Here is a 16,073-nt window from a genome sequence, read left to right as displayed (position 1 = left end):
TGAGTAATTTGAAGGAACATTGTTTAGGCTGTCATCCTCCCAATTTACCACAATTTTAAGGTAGAACAATCCTGCCTGTTGCTCACCTGTTTCAGAGGTGTTAGGGAAGGGAGAAGAACTCCTTAATAATGATCTTGGATTTGAAAGGCATCCATCTCATCAGAATCTTCCCATCTTTCGACAGTCTTTCAAATTTACTTTCAAGTTACCGTATGCTGCCGCTGCCGCTGCTAAGTCGCTTCAGTTGTGTCTGACTCTGTGTGACCCCATAGATGGCAGCCCACTAGGCTCCCCTGTCCCTGGGATTCTCCAGGCAGGAATACTGGAGTCGGTTGCCATTTCCTTCTCCGTATAAAGTTAAGTATATTGAGATGAATGGTGTTATCCTTGTTTTGAAGGTACATTCCTTCTGGTTATTGCGGAAGGCTGAGGTTCGGGCCAGCTCCAAAGCCTTGTCTGATTTTGCATCACGTCCTGCCATGCAGAGTGCTCTGTAGCCAGCAGTGGGCTGCCAGGCTCCTGTCTGCCTGGTGCACTGAGTTCAGACCAGGTCCAGGAGCCAGAGGCTCCGAGGCACCTTCTTTACTTGCTGGTGATGCATCTACACGGGGGATGTCTGGGGCACTTCCCACATAACAAAGCAGAGTGACGTTATATCTGCATGGTTTTCTGGAATCTTCATTCTCTAAGCCCAATAGCCTCCCTTCCACATTATCAGCAGGCGGGGGTAAATCTAGCGTTGCACCTTAGAGCTCCCTCTCCCCACACACTGCGCTGCCTCTAAGACTGTCTCCTCCTTCCAGGGCCCGTCATGTTCCCACAGGTGCAGAGGAGATGGGATTTCTGTAGTTAGTGGAGCTCTAGTTCAAGTTCACAGAGACCCTGCAGTGGAGGGGATGCGAGCTCAGCTCAGGAACTCACGATGTGGTCAGAGGACATGGTTCAGATGGCACCCATCCCTCCGCCTCCAGTACCCTGGACAGTTGCTGACACAGTGTCTTTTCCTTCTTGTCCACTGGGCCGAGAGCTCAGCACTCCTTTGGGTCCCTAGAAAGAAAAGTACGTCCACATTGCTGCAGTTTCCCCAGGGAGCCAGAGGAGGAAGAACGATGTACATCTCAGAGCAAAGAACAGAAAATACCCCTTTAGACAGTTAGGTTCTCCCCAGAGTACCAGCATCCCCCCTTTCCTAGATGGCCCCTGGGAGCTCCAGCTGCTGCCCGCCCCCCTGCTAAGGGTGGGGGGGTGGTGTTAGCTCCAACTCCCTTTCTTGGCCTGTATACCCACGCCTGCCTGCATACACGGAGACATGATTTTCAAAAACAAATGTCTCCTCAATTAATAGAACCCACCCTTTAAAGGCAACCTCTTGTTTCTTGATGTGTTTTTTTTTAGTTATTTCTCACCTACCTGTGCTCATTCTTACTCCCAAATCATTTATCACTAAACCAAGACTCCCCTCTCCAAAGGAATCTGGTGAATGACATTTTTAAAAAAATTGTATGATTTCTTTACTTTCGTACCTCCTCTAGCCTAGGTAAATCACAGAAGGCCTGAGCTGCAGATCATTCTACTGCCCACAATTCAAGATAGAAAAAGGGAATGGGGAGGTCACAGAAAAGTGTGTAACAAAGAGACTTTGCGCTCCACTGTCTTTATTATTCATCCACTTATTATGTAAGAAGTGTTTATTTGGTACCTTTTTTTTTAAGAGCGTACTAGAAGTATCAAGACGTTGAGGAACAGAAGAGCTGAATAATCAGTTCACGTCCTCTAAGGTCAGTGAAGTGGGAGAAAGAGTACAGAGCAAGGGGGATCTTGAAGGGCACCCGGGGAGACATACGTTTTCTGTTCCCACGTGGGAGTGAGAGGGGGAGCAGGGCGCTGGGACACGCCCATGCGCAGATGAGCTCAGACGATGCTTTGGTAACAGGAAGTAGTACTGCTTGAGGTTGGCGCTGGGGGGTAGCTGCTTTCAGGCAGAAGCCTAGGAGGCTGATTGAAGCTGAAGAGAGGGGGAAAGACAGTAGCAACAGCATCTTTCTTAGATGGGCGAAGCGACTGCTCAGAAGCTGGGCTTGGGTGACCCTAGTCATCTCAGTAAAATATCACTGTCTGTGAGAATTGAAAAGATAGAACATTTGGAAATTCTCTTCACAGAAAGTGTAATTTAGAAGGGTTTCCATGTAGGAGTGGCTGCAGAGTTACGATGTGAAAGTTGCTCAGTCGTGTCCGACTCTTTGGGACCCTGTGGACTATACTCCATGGAATTCTCTAGGACAGAATACTGAAATGGGTAGCCGTTCCCTTTTCCACTTAATCTTCCCAACCGAGGGTTGAACCCAGGTCTCCCACATTGCAGGCGAATTATCTACCAGCTGAGCCACAAGGGAAAGCCCAAGAGGACTGGAGTGCAGAGTTGAGATAGCACGCGTTTAGGGTCAGTGTTTCCTGCCTTTCTGTGGAGGGGCTGTGGGACTGTCTGCAGCAGTGCTGGGCAGCACACAGGAGAGAAGGGGATTATTCTGACGGGGCTCCACCAGAAGGTCTAGGGAGCCAGAGAGCTGGGGGCAGGAAGAGTGACCTGGAGTTTGGCCTGGCCTCTCGGCGAGTGATCAGAGGAGGAGAAGGGCTGGGAGTCCATGAGAGGCTGGGGCATCGTAGCAGAGGCACACAGCGGGTGCGGCACATGCGGGCTGAGCATCCCCGCTGGAAATCCCAGCACACTGGGCCGAGTGTTCTTGGAAAGCCTAGGCCGTCCTAGAGGTGGACCAGGGTGAGGAGGCCCGCGTGGCCGACTGATTAACGGGATCTGGCTTCTCCTCCCGCCTCCTGGGCAGTTCCGTTTGGTGTTTGAGGAGAATTTAATTAATGTATTAATGCTTGCTGTTATACAGATTCAAATATTTGTAATATGTTCTTGTTTCATCAAGCATGTTCATAGTTACATTACTGCATAACACTATTTTTCAGAAATCTAATAAATCTTGTTTCAGTATATATTAGGGTGGTATTAGACCATTTCCTGTGAACTGTTACTGAATACAAGGAATTTCATTTGTATATACTTGATGCAGCACCTCCACACGTTATTTAAAGATAAATATTGCTGAGGAGACCTCTGTGAATAACTGCTTATTTACTTGGGGCCAGTTAGAGTATTTCTCTTTGAATGAAAAACTGTTGATTCTCCTCTTACACAGATAGATATACACAAGCAAATAAATACTGATGACAGATCCTGAAACTGACAATCCTTAAACCAGCAAAATATGTATATAACATAAATTTGTGGAAAGCACTCAATTGAGAATTGTTCATAAGTGAACGCAGTTCATCTTGTGGACACATTTATGGTGTTTAAGTTGCGCTTGATCATTTTACGGCCCAGAAAAGATGGATTTGTATCTGCAGACCTGCTCAGTGAGAGAGAAGTAATGAATTGGCTCCTCAAAGACACGCAGCATTGATGCCCAGCGTTCTCAGCGTGGAAGAGAATAGTTGCGTGTTTTGACCTGATGTGTTGGGTACACTGATTGTCTGTCCCTTCTCTCTGCATCAGCACCTCACCCCAGGCCCAGTTTTAATTTGGGGCAGAATAGGGCTTTAGTGGCTGTTTCTCCCTTCTGTTGGGTTTCCCTGAATTTCACAGGCACTGTTTCCCCAGCGTGAGGCATGAAGGTGTCCCCATCACAGGAAAGGGATGTGACCGTTTTCCTGCAGGGAGGCGGCCACCGTTTCCATGGTGCTCACAGCGGTCTTCACTCACTGCCACTGTCCACATCTTGTTTGCATGTTGATAGATAAGGGGGAGATTTAAGTGTTTTATGTACAAAGCAGGAAGCTTAAACCTTTGTAGTCCCTGTGTTAACTTGGATTCAGGTGAAAACCAAGGGTAAAGAATTTAGAAATCTCTGTATGCCTCAGCATAAACTTGGGTTACAAATACATCGAGAATGCACCCTAGTCTCAGTACAGAGAAAACAAACAAAAAAGATACTACTGTGTGACTAATGAAAATAGTCTTTGATTTAGAGAAGCCTCAGAGAACCCACCAGAAGAGAGTTAATGAAGCCAAGACAGTGGAGTCGTATGCTCTTCGAAAAGCAGAATAACCTTAAGGACATGGCTCAGAAAACCGCTAGCATCTGAGATGGTGCCAACACACAGTAGTAGCTCAATAAATTTATTCTTCAGTGAAAGCCCCTCTACCACCACCCCAGCTACTACCAAAGGCCCATTCTCTTAGAGGGCTTACATCTTGTAGGACAGAGAGACAGATGTCGATGTAATTACTGTTGGCTATATAAATTGATTAGGCAAAGATTAATTCTGCAATTAATGTCCTGTGACATGTGCTCTGATCAGGGTGTGAGGGAGTGTTTTCCTCGGTGTCCTTCCAGCTCCACAGCCCGCCATGGCGGCACCCGCCTCCCGTTGTGAGCCCTGGGGGCTGATACCGAGAAGCAGAAGGACGTGCATTGGGTGCTTTGGGTCGGGTGGCTCTCCCGAGGATTTTACGTTCTCTTGCCGTCTTGTCATCTTGTGCCCAAACACCCTGATTCTGCTGCCGGGGGAATCACTCATCTGTGCCTGTCCTCCTGAGGATCTGGTACATGCAAGTTGTTAGAGAAACTGCTGTCCCTTATAAAGGCCTTGTTCTGGGGCCACTGTGGAAAGGAGGAATGCAACCCAAACTAGGAGGTAGATTTGAAGTAGCTGTTTCATTAGTTACAGGTTTCAAAATACAGTCTGACGTAATGAGCTGTGAAGTCAGTGAGGAGGAAGAGGCTGCAGGCCAGAGTCACGCAAGCTGGTGTCCAGTTATCCACATCCAAATCCCGACTGTGCTTAAGGCCGTCTCTTCTACCAGAGAGACAGAGACAGGCCCTGCTTGCTCGTTGCTGCTGAGCCTGAGGACCTTTGAGATCGGCCCATCCTGAGGCTCTGCCCTCCAGCTCTTCCTCAGGGTGCTCACGCTGCATCAGGTACTTTCCTCAGGTGCAGTGAAGAGCAGCTAGAAATCCCAGCTCTCCTGGGGCTTCCTCCAGCAGGGAAGAGAGCCAGAAGCGAGACGTCCAGGTAAATGTATACAGGCACATCTCGTTTTATTGCCCTTCCTAGATACTGAGGGTTTTTTTGTTCTGTTCTGTTACATGGACGGTTTGTGGCAACTTTTAAGTCATCTGATGAAGGTTAGCATTTTTCAGCAGTTAAGTTTTTATAATTAAGGTATGTACATTGTTTTCTTAGACGCAATATATTACACATTTAATAGACTGCAGTGTAATGTAAATGTAACTTTTATATGTATTGAGAAACTAAAAATTTGTGTGACTCCTTTTTTTTTCTTAAACTGGAATATAATTGCTTTACAATGTTGGGTTAGTTTCCTGTACAACGAAGCGAATCAGCTCTGTGCATATATATTTATCCCCTTCCTCTTGGACCTGCCTCCCGCCCACCCCCGTTCCCACCCCTCTAGGTCACCGCAGAGCACCGAGCTGAGCTCCTTGTGCTCTGTAGACAGCAGCTTCCCGCTGGCCATCTATTTTACGCATGGTAGTGTGTATATGTGAGTGCCCCTCTCTCAGTTTGTCCCACCTTCCCCTCCCCACCCCCATGTCCACACGTCTACTCTCTAATTCCTGCCCTGCAAACAGGTTCATCTGTACCATTTTTCTACATACCGTATATATGCATTAATATATGTTATTTGGTTTTCTCTTTCTGACTTACTTCACTCTGTATAACAGACTCTAGGTCCATCCTTGTCTCTATAAATGACCCAGCTCCGTTCCTTTTTAAGGCTGAGTAATATTCCGCTATGCACGTGCACCGCATCTTCTTTACACATTCATCAGTTCATGGATATCTAGGTTGCTTCCATGTCCTGGCTGTTGTAAATAGTGTTGCAGTGAACATTGCTGTATTTTTGAACTATGGTTTTCTCAGGGCATATGCCCAGGTGTGGGACTGCTGGACCGTACGGTAGTTCCGTTTTTAGTTTTTTAAGGTAACTCCATACTGTTCTCCATAGTGGCTGCAGTAATTTACCTGCCCACAAATAGTGCAAGAGGGTTTCCTTTTCCTCATCCCCTCTCCAGCATTTACTGTTTGTAGATTTCTGTTGATGGCCATTCTGACCAGTGTGAGGTGATAACCTCATGGTGGTTTTGATTTGCATTTCTCTAAAAATTAGTAGAGAATTCCAGAAAAGCATCTATTTCTGCCTTATTGACTATGCCAAAGCCTTTGACTGTGTGGATCACAGTCAACTGTGGAAAATTCTGAGAGAGATGGGAATACCAGACCACCTGGCCTGCCTCTTGAGAAATCTGTATGCAGGTCAGGAAGCAACAGTTAGAACTGGGCATGGAACAACAGACTGGTTCCAAAGAGGAAAAGGAGTACGTCAAGGCTCTATATTGTCACCTTGCTTATTTAACTTCTATGCAGAATACATCATGAGAAATGCTGGACTGGAAGAAACACAAGCTGGAATCAAGATTGCCGGGAGAAATATCAATAACCTCAGATATGCAGATGACACCAGCCTTATGGCAGAAAGTGAAGAGGAACTCAAAAGCCTCTCGATGAAAGTGAAAGAGGAGAGTGAAAAAGTTGGCTTAAAGCTCAACGTTCAGAAAACTAAGATCATGGCTTACTCCTTGGAAGAAAAGTTATGACCAACCTAGATAGTATATTCAAAAGCAGAGACATTACTTTGCCGACTAAGGTCCGTCTAGTCAAGGCTATGGTTTTTTCAGTAGTCGTGTTTGGATGTGAGAGTTGGACTGTGAAGAAGGCTGAGCGCCAAAGAATTGATGCTTTTGAACTGTGGTGTTGGAGAAGACTCTTGAGAGTCCCTTGGACTGCAAGGAGATCCAACCAGTCCATTCTGAAGGAGATCAGCCCTGGGATTTCTTTGGAGGGAATGGTGCTGAAGCTGAAACTCCAGTCCTTTGGCCGCCTCATGCAAAGAGTTGACTCATTGGAAAAGACTCTGATGCTGGTAGGGATTGGGGGCAGGAGGAGAAGGGGATGACAGAGGATGAGATGGCTGGATGGCATCACTGACTCGATGGACGTGAGTCTGCGTGAACTCCGGGTGATGGTGACAGACAGGGAGGCCTGGCGTGCTGCGATTCATGGGGTCACAAAGAGTCGGACACGACTGAGCGACTGAACTGAACTGAAAAATTAGTGATGTTGAGCATCTTTTCATGCGTTTGTTGGCCATCCATATGACTTGTTTGAAGGCATGTCTGTTTAGTCATGTGACTGACTGTATTGCAATATAGACTTTACTGTGGAACCCAACCCACAGTATCTGGAAGGTATGACTGTATCATGTTAGGTAGGAAGATGTGCTTAGTAGAAGAATACGAGGAGTAAGTATTGTGGAGATGGGGAATAAGGGGTGGGGGGTGCGGTGGTGTATCCGGAGGAGGCGTCACTGAGAAAGTGAGCTTTTAAGCAAAGACTTAAAGGACGTGCTGGAGCTAGTCATGTGGATAGAGCATTCTAGAGAAAGGATAAATCACACATGTGCTTCCTGAGGCCACATTTACCATGTAGCACGTTTGATGGATTCCAGAAAAGCAAGGAAGGCAGAGTGAGCAAGGGAGAGTGCAGTCACAAGGCCAGGGAGGAGACAGATTGTAGAAGTCCTTGAGGTCAGCAGAAGAACTCCTTGAGAGGATGTCCCATTTGAGCAAAGAAATGGCTCCACCGAGCAGTTTTTAACAAGATCGCTTTGGCTGCTGTGTTGAGAAAGGCATGAAGGGCCGGGGCAGTGGAGGTGTTGAAGGCTCGAGGAGAAAGATGGAGTAAATTGTTTAGAAAACTTTCATCCAAGAGAGTAGGAGAGTGGATGGAGTTGGGAAATGTGGTGTAGCTAGCTGGTGGGAGACATCCTGGCTGACTTCAGAATGGTGAAATAGGTGACCGAAATGGTGACTAAAATAGGACCAGGCGGCCGTTTGGTGCTGTGTGTTCCTGCAGCCCCATCCTGCTAGGCAGCTGCAGGCCTGGAGTAAGCAGACAGTCAGATTTAACCAAGGCTGTGGTTTAGCTTAGTCGAGGGAATTTCAAGAGCAGGACGAAGAGATTTGGGGTTGAATGTAAGGGGATGGTTGTAATGATTGCCCATGGTTTTCCCATTGGGTGAGGAAGGAACCAGGACAGAAGTCAAAGAACAGGAGGTCAGGGCATTGGAGGGATCATCTGTCATTGACGTAATTACCAAGATTCATGGCGGGAGTTCTGTAGCCTGGGAGCAGATGGCTGTGAACAAAACCCAAGATGTTCAAGGAGTCAGGGATGTGAGTGAGGTGAACTGCCTGTGAGAAGGATGGGTTAACAGTAAGATCTGAAGGCGTGGGTCTTCACGTGGGGGCGTTTAGAGAGGGCAGACGAGCAGTGGTGTAAAAGTTGGATGGAAGCACAAGAGTGTCCACCGACCTCCCGGGACAATGGGATGCGGAGTGTGGGGAAACAAAGTCCCTACTTGAGAGGGCTGCAGGGGGAGGGGTTCCCTCGTGACCAGTTAGAGTGAAGGTGAAGGGGATGTTCCCGAAAGAGGCTGGGGATGGGGGGACTTTGCAGATGATTGACTGTGAGTTGAAGAGGAACAGTGGAAGCACTGAGAGATCCAGGGAGCATTAGCATCTGGGGGAGGAGGGGCACCCAGGCTTCCGCGACTTTCTGTAGATTCCAGAGTTCCAGGACAGAATGGTCTCCCTGTGAGCATCCTGCATCTTATGGCTCCCAGGTCACAGCTGTGGTGCCATTAATTCCGGGGCTTTCTTGGCAAGCAGGCAGTATCATGCCCACCTTGTCTGTGTGCAGCCAGGGTGGCAAATGGCTTTGCTCCTGCTCTAAGGAAGCCCTTGCTGATTGTGCTCAGTGGGGTCTGTTGAGAAGGAGAGAGCCGGGGAGAAGGCCCCCAGCTGAGCTCCCAGGGGCAGTATTTCCCAGCTTTAGGTGACATTGGTATTGTTTTTGCTAAATGCTTTTTTGTTAACATACTTATCTTTTTTCTTTCCCTTATTTAAATATCTTTTAAAAGGAAACAGGAAAAAAGCTGCCACAATTGAAGCTTTGTTGTAAATGATAAATCTAGAGCCAGATGATGAACATTCTGAAATGTACATCCTTGTACAACCCCAAATCATCTCATTTGCCACTTGGGGGAAATGAGCGAACCCAAGGCTTGCCCCTCCTCCTGAGGGCTCTGCATGGTTGTCCTCCCCCTGCGGACCCCGGTGGTTTGCTGATCCCTGACGTCCCTGCTCACCCGCTGGAGTTTACATGTGGGCAAATCGGGCTGAATCGCCAGCCTGAGGAGGGTGTTCCTTGCAGGCGTGGGTGAGGTTTCCGATTAAGGGGTGTGGCTCCTGCAGAGGCCAGCGTGGCAGAGCATGCAGTTAACAGGGGGTGCCCGTGCGTGAACACACCTGTGGGCAGAGGCTGTTGGCGGGTCACGCGTCTAAAGTGGGGGTCTTTTTCTAGGAGCAGCATGAGGCTTCTTGGGGACTTAGGAGTGGAGGTAAAATGATCAGATTCAAGTGTTAGAAAGCTCCCCTGTCAGTGGTACAGGGAAGGGATTGGAGGGGCAGCTGAGTGGGGACCCTGGGAGGCTTGGCCAGGCCACGTGGGACCTGGTGGTGCAGCGTGAGCCGGCAGTGGTGGCAAAGGGTGAGAAGGTAGAACCCCGAGGAGGGCACGGGACCCGGGGCTTGTCTGACTGTGGTGTGTGGGGCAGCTGGACTAGCGTCTGTCTGGCGTGGCTTGGTGGCTGGTAGTGACAGGCACTGAGATGAAGCAGAGTTCAGAACAGGGAGAGTGGATGGGTTTGTTTCAGACAAGCTGACCTTGAAGTTGGTGTGCAACATCTAAAGAAAAGTCGTCTCCCAGCTGGGGACATGGGTCTGGAGCAGTGGTGCGAGTGAGATGGGAATTGACTCAGGTGTGACCACAGAGGTTGGTGGTGTCTCCCAGCTTCTCCGGGTCCCCGTGAGCTTGGTGTATGATTGAAGGATGCCAGAGTGTCCACAGGACACGTCATCCAACAGGAACAGTGAGTCCCACCGCTGGTTAGAGGCTGGACTGAGACGTCTTCCTCCGAAGCAAAGCAGATGATAGTGTGGGTTTTGATGCTAATGATGACTGAGACGCAGCCTTTTCTTTTCTCATTTTTCTCTTTGCCCTCCACTTTCTCCTCCTTTGCCCGCCCCCTTCTCCTCATCCCTCTCCTTTTCTTTGCTGCTGCTTCTCTCTTGTCCGTGTTGGTGGCATCTGGAACTGACACCACATCTTATATGAGTGTAAACGTTCTGTGTGGGCACAGCACTCTGAGAGGTCCCGCTGTGAGGTTTCCTCTCTGTGCCCCACGTGGAGAGTTGAGGGAACTTCTGATAAGCCCTGAAGAGGAGACTCTGTCCTTCACTTTACAGGGGCACCTGCTGCTCATAACAAGATTTGGGAAGCAGAGATGCATGCGTCAGCAGAGCACAGTTATTATTTATAAGGCTGATTTGTGTCGCTAGACTAATGTTTTCACTTCTGGAGAAATGTACGTGCTAATCACTTTTTGTTAATTTATAAGTTATTTTATAGAAACTGAGTCGCCTTTTCCTCTAATTAATGCTGGTTTGTTTCGCTTTTCCCCATGAATAGATCACTGTCCTGGATGAGACGTGGACCGTGTTCAGACGTTACAGTCGTTTCCGGGAAATGCATAAAACACTGAAACTGAAGCATGCAGAGGTGAGTTATGACATAGTTATTTTCAATTAAGGACATCTGTTTTAAAAAGTAAATGTCATTGGCTGCCCTGTCAGTGCCCCCTCCTTCCTCTTTAGGTATTAGCTTATGCATGTCACCAAGTTTTACTCCAGTCACTCATCTTTCAAAAATAGCTTTTTGATTTTTGTTCTCTGTTCCATTTGTACTTTATACAATTCAGGCATCTTTCTGAACCCAAAAAGTTCAGAAAATAAGTTCAGAAAGTTGAGTGATAGTAAGGAACAGTAAGTCAATTCTATCCTTTTCTTTAATTTTATGATGTATTTTAAATAAATATTTTGATCAATTTATAACTTCTCAACCATGACTGAGACCTATTACAATGAAATAGTAATACATTTTTCAGTATGAGTTTGCCCCTTTTTCCCATAAAAAAAGACTACATTAATGCTTAGACTTCCACATAATGAGGAGTAAAGTCATAAAAATTAGTTTGCCATCACACATGCAGGGGAGATGGATAGTAAATACAGAATTATCTAGAAGCAAGGAGGCATTTCATACATCTGATAAGATACCCAGAGTGTGTGGATACATTATTGTAGTCATTTTTTAAAAATTTGGACAAAGACTGGTTTTTTAATACTTGTCAGCAAAGGAAGGTATTCCTAAAATTAATGTGTATCTTCCAAGCGATACACATTATTCTTACTTTTTGTTTATTTTTGCTCCAATTAAAGGAAGCCTTGTGTAGGCATTGATCTTTGGGAAGTTTGGATTGAACTGACTGTAAATCAATCATTAGTCATTGTCTTTTCAGCCTGCTTTCCCTAAGTATGGCTTTTTAGCCCTATTTTTATAGTTTCGTATGATATTCTGAAAACAATTTAATCATCCATGTGTCCCTAATTTGTTTCATGTTAATTACATACTATTTCCCTCCGTGGCTTCTACTCTCTATCTGATACACAACATAAAGAAGAATTCCTTTTTGTAAATAAAGTGATTCCTTGATGTACAGAAGAATCTTGGGTCCAGGAAAAATTGAGTTATCTCTGAAATTCCGTTGTTAACTCATTATCATAATAGTATTCAGTTAAAAATTGAAGAAGCTTCAGGTGTGAATTTTAGCTCAGTGTTCCCAAGAGGCTTCGGTTCTGAAAGTAACTACATCAAAGTTCTTATTAAGTTTGTTTCTGCAGTTTACTCTTCCTATCCCAAGTTAATTTTGACAATAAGAAGAAGTAATTGTGTGCATATTAAATGTACAGAACAACTGGTTTTCGCAGTGAGCTTTGCAGCTCATTAACTACTTGATGGTGAATTACTCTATCAATACTTTAATAACGTATAGATTTTCATGTTAGCTTACTAAATTCCCACAGTAGTAGTAGGTGGAGAAGCAATTTACTTGAAACAAAAGGATACAGACTTTACCAGGAGTGTGTGTGTGTGTGTGTGTGTGTGTGTGTGTGTGTGTGTGTGTGTGTGTATGAGTGTGTGTGTGTGTGTACCTTCATTCCATTATTTATTTCACATCAGTTCTTTCAGTGCCATTAGTTCAGTGCCATTCTACATAGGCACATTTTTGTAAATTCTCATAATATAAGTAGCAGACAAGAACCAGAATGTCTTCTCTTCTGCATCTTAAAAATTTATATCAGGCAGGCTTGACGATAAACCAGGAAAATATAATAATAACTGACACTTTAAAAATATGCATGCTATGTTGCAGTTACCACTTGAAGTGACGTGCAGGCATTCTAGGGAAAATATCAGTAAACTGTGATGGGCAGAAGTAGTATAAGGACGTTTTAGGGTTGCTGTCTAATAAAATGGCATTATAGTTGAAATTTGAGGTGAGCGATATTTAAACACATTTGCAGAGAAATAATAAACAGCTCTAATCAGTGTGGTCCACTGGTGTAGGAAATGGCAGACCACTTCAGTATTCTTGCCTTGAGAACCCCGTGAACAGTATGAAAAGGCAAAATGATAGGATACTGAAAGAGGAACTCCCCAGGTCAGTAGGTGCCCAATATGCTACTGGAGATCGGTGGAGAAATAACTCCAGAAAGAATGAAGGGATGGTGCCAAAGCAAAGTCAGCAGCCAGTTGTGGATGTGACTGGTGATAGAAGCAAGGTCCGATGCTATAAAGAGCAATATTGCATAGGAACCTGGAATGTCAGGTCCATGAATCAAGGCAAATTGAAAGTGGTCAAATGAGATGGCAAGAGTGAACATCGACATTCTAGGAATCAGTGAACTGAAATGAACTGTAATGGGTGAATTTAACTCAGATGACTATTGTATCTACTACTGTGGGCAGGAATCCTTTAGAAGAAATGGAGTAGCCATCATGGTCAACAAGAGTCCAAAATGCAGTACTTAGAAGCATCTCTGTTTCCAAGGCAAACCATTCAATATCAAGTAATCCAAATCTATGCCCCAACCAGTAACGCTGAAGAAGCTGAAGTTGAACGGTTCTATGAGGACCTACCTACAAGACCTTTTAGAACTAACACCCAAAAAAGATGTCCTTTTCATTATAGCAGACTGGAATGCAAAAATAGGAAGTCAGGAAACACCTGGAGTAACAGACAGATTTGACCTTGGAGTACAGAATGAAGCAGGGCAAAGGCTAATAGAGTTTTGCCAAGAGAACACACTAGTCATAGCAAACACCCTCTTCCAACAACACAAGAGAAGACTCTACACATGGAAATCACCTGATGGTCAGCACCGAAATCAGATTGATTATATTCTTTGCAGCCAAAGATGAAGAAGCTCTATACAGTCAGCAAAAACAAGACCAGCAGCTGACTATGCCTCAGATCATGAATTCCATATTGCCAAATTCAGACTTAAATTGAAGCAAGAGGGGAAAATCACTAAACCATTCAAGTATGACCTAAATCAAATTGCTTATGATTATACAGTAGAAGCGAGAAATAGATTTAAGGGACTAGATCTGATAGAGTACTTGATGAACTACGGACAGAGGTTCGTGACATTGTACAGGAGACAGAGATCAAGACCATCCCCAGGAAAAAGAAATGCAAAAAGGCAAAATGGCTGTCTGAGGAGGCCTTACGAGTAGCTGTGAAAAGAAGAGAAGTGAAAAGCAAAGGAGAAAAGGAAAGATATACCCATATGAATGCAGAGTTCCAAAGAATAGCAAGGAGAGATAAGAAAGCCTTTCTCAGAGATCAAAGCAAAGAAATAGAGGAAAACAACAGAATGGGAAAGACTAGAGATCTCTTGAAGAAAATCAGAGATACCAAGGGAATATTTCCTGCAAAGATGGGCTCAATAAAGGACAGAAATGGTATGGACCTAACAGAAGCAGAAGATGCTAAGAAGAGGTGGCAAGAATACACAGAAGAACTGTACAAAAAGATCTTCATGACCCAGGTAAACACAAAGGTGTGATCACTCACCTAGAGCCAGACATCCTGGAATGTGAAGTCAAGTGGGCCTTAGGAAGCATCAGTACGAACAAAGCTAGTGGAACTGATGGAACTCCAGTTGAGCTGTTTCAAATCCTAAAAGATATGCTGTGAGAGTGCTACACTCAATATGCCAGCAAATTTAGAAAACTCAGCAGTGGCTACAGGACTAGAAAAGGTCAGTTTTCATTCCAATCCCAAAGAAAGGCAATGCCAAAGAAGGCTCAAACTACTGCACAATTGTACTCATCTCACACGCTAGTAAAGCAATGCTCAAAATTCTCCAAGTCAGACTTGAACAGTATGTGAACCAGCTGTTCAAGCTGGTTTTATAAAAGGCAGAGGAACCAGAGATCAAATTGTCATCATCTGCTGGATCATTGAAACAGCAAGAGAGTTCCAGAAAAACATCTATTTCTGCTTTATTGACTATGCCAAAGCCTTTGTGTGGATCACAATAAACTGTGGAAAATTCTGAAAGAGATAGGAATACCAGACCACTTGACCTGCCTCTTGAGAAACCTGTATGCAGGTCAGGAAGCAACAATTAGAACTGGACATGGAACAACAGACTGGTTCCAAAGAGGAAAAAGAGTATGTCAAGGCTGTATATTGTCACCCTGTTTATTTAACTTCTATGCAGAGTACATCATGAGAAATGCTGGGCTGGAAGAAGCACAAGCTGGAATCAAGATTGTAGGGAGAAATATCAATAACCTCAGATATGCAGATGACACCACCCTTATGACAGAAAGTGAAGAAGAATGAAAGAGCCTCTTGATGAAAGTGAAAGAGGAGAGTGAAAAAGTTGGCTTCAAGCTCAACATTCAGAAAACGAAGATCATGGCATCTGGTCCCATCACTTCATGGGAAATAGATGGGGAAACAGTGGAAACAGTGAGAGACTTTATTTTTGGGGCTCCAAAATCACTGCAGATGGTGACTGCAGCCATGAAATTAAAAGACGCTTACTCCTTGGAAGGAAAGTTATGACCAACCTAGACAGCATATTCAAAAGTAGAGGCATTACTTTGCCAACAAAGGTGCGTCTAGTCAAGGCTATGGTTTTCCTAGTAGTCATGTATGAATGTGAGAGTTGGACTATAAAGAAAGCTGAGCACTGAAGAATTGATGCTTTTGAACTGTGGTGTTGGAGAAGACTCTTGAGAGTCCCTTGGACTGCAAGGAGATCCAACCAGTCCATTCTAAAGGAGATCAGTCCTGGGTGTTCATTGGAAGGACTGATGCTAAAGCTGAAACTCCAATACTTTCGCCACCTGATGTGAAGAGCTGACTCATTTGGAAAGACCCTGATGCTGGGAAAGATTGAAAGCAGGAGGAGAAGGGGACGACAGAGGATGAGATGGTTGGTTGGCATCACCGACTCAATGCACTCGAGTTTGGTTAGGCTCCGGGAGTTGGTGATGGACAGGGAGGCCTGGCATGCTGCGGTTCATGGGGTCACAAAGAGTAGGACGTGACTGAGCTGACTGAATCAATGTTTTAAAGAAAATTTTAGAGCAGACACAAGCAATCTTTAAAGATATAGTGTAAGACAACTCATCTGAGGTAAAAAACAAGTTAACTGGTGAACTGAAGCTGTTGCCTGGTACCAGGCAAAATTAATGAACAGCGATGATCACATGTATAAAATAATCCTTTTAGGATTATTTTCAGATTGAAGAAGAGTATATGACATACATGCTGAAAAAATTAAGTGGCTTTCAAAGGAAAAAAAAAATTGAGGTGGTTTCCTCTGTCATCCAGTCGTAAATCTTTGTGGAGCAGACCTGCACAGTGCATCCAGTTGTGATCGACAGCCACACCCATCCTCTCATGAATTGAGAAAATGAGCAACAAACAGACAAAT

General features: G+C 45.1%; 1 protein-coding gene across 1 annotated transcript in view; it reads left to right on the top strand.

Moving 5' to 3' along the window:
- Positions 1 to 16,073, top strand: part of KIF16B (kinesin family member 16B) — a 291,622-nt gene that overhangs the window by 221,841 nt on the left and 53,708 nt on the right. Inside the window, exon 24 of the mRNA XM_068986883.1 lies at positions 10,684 to 10,773. Coding sequence (XP_068842984.1) covers positions 10,684 to 10,773 — 90 coding nt within the window. The remainder of the gene's footprint in view (positions 1 to 10,683; positions 10,774 to 16,073) is intronic.

Source organism: Capricornis sumatraensis, chromosome 15, assembly GCF_032405125.1.
Source record: "Capricornis sumatraensis isolate serow.1 chromosome 15, serow.2, whole genome shotgun sequence".
Lineage (NCBI taxonomy): Eukaryota > Metazoa > Chordata > Mammalia > Artiodactyla > Bovidae > Capricornis > Capricornis sumatraensis.
The sequence above is the reverse complement of the archived record's forward strand: the minus strand, read 5'-3'. Positions and strand labels throughout refer to the sequence as shown.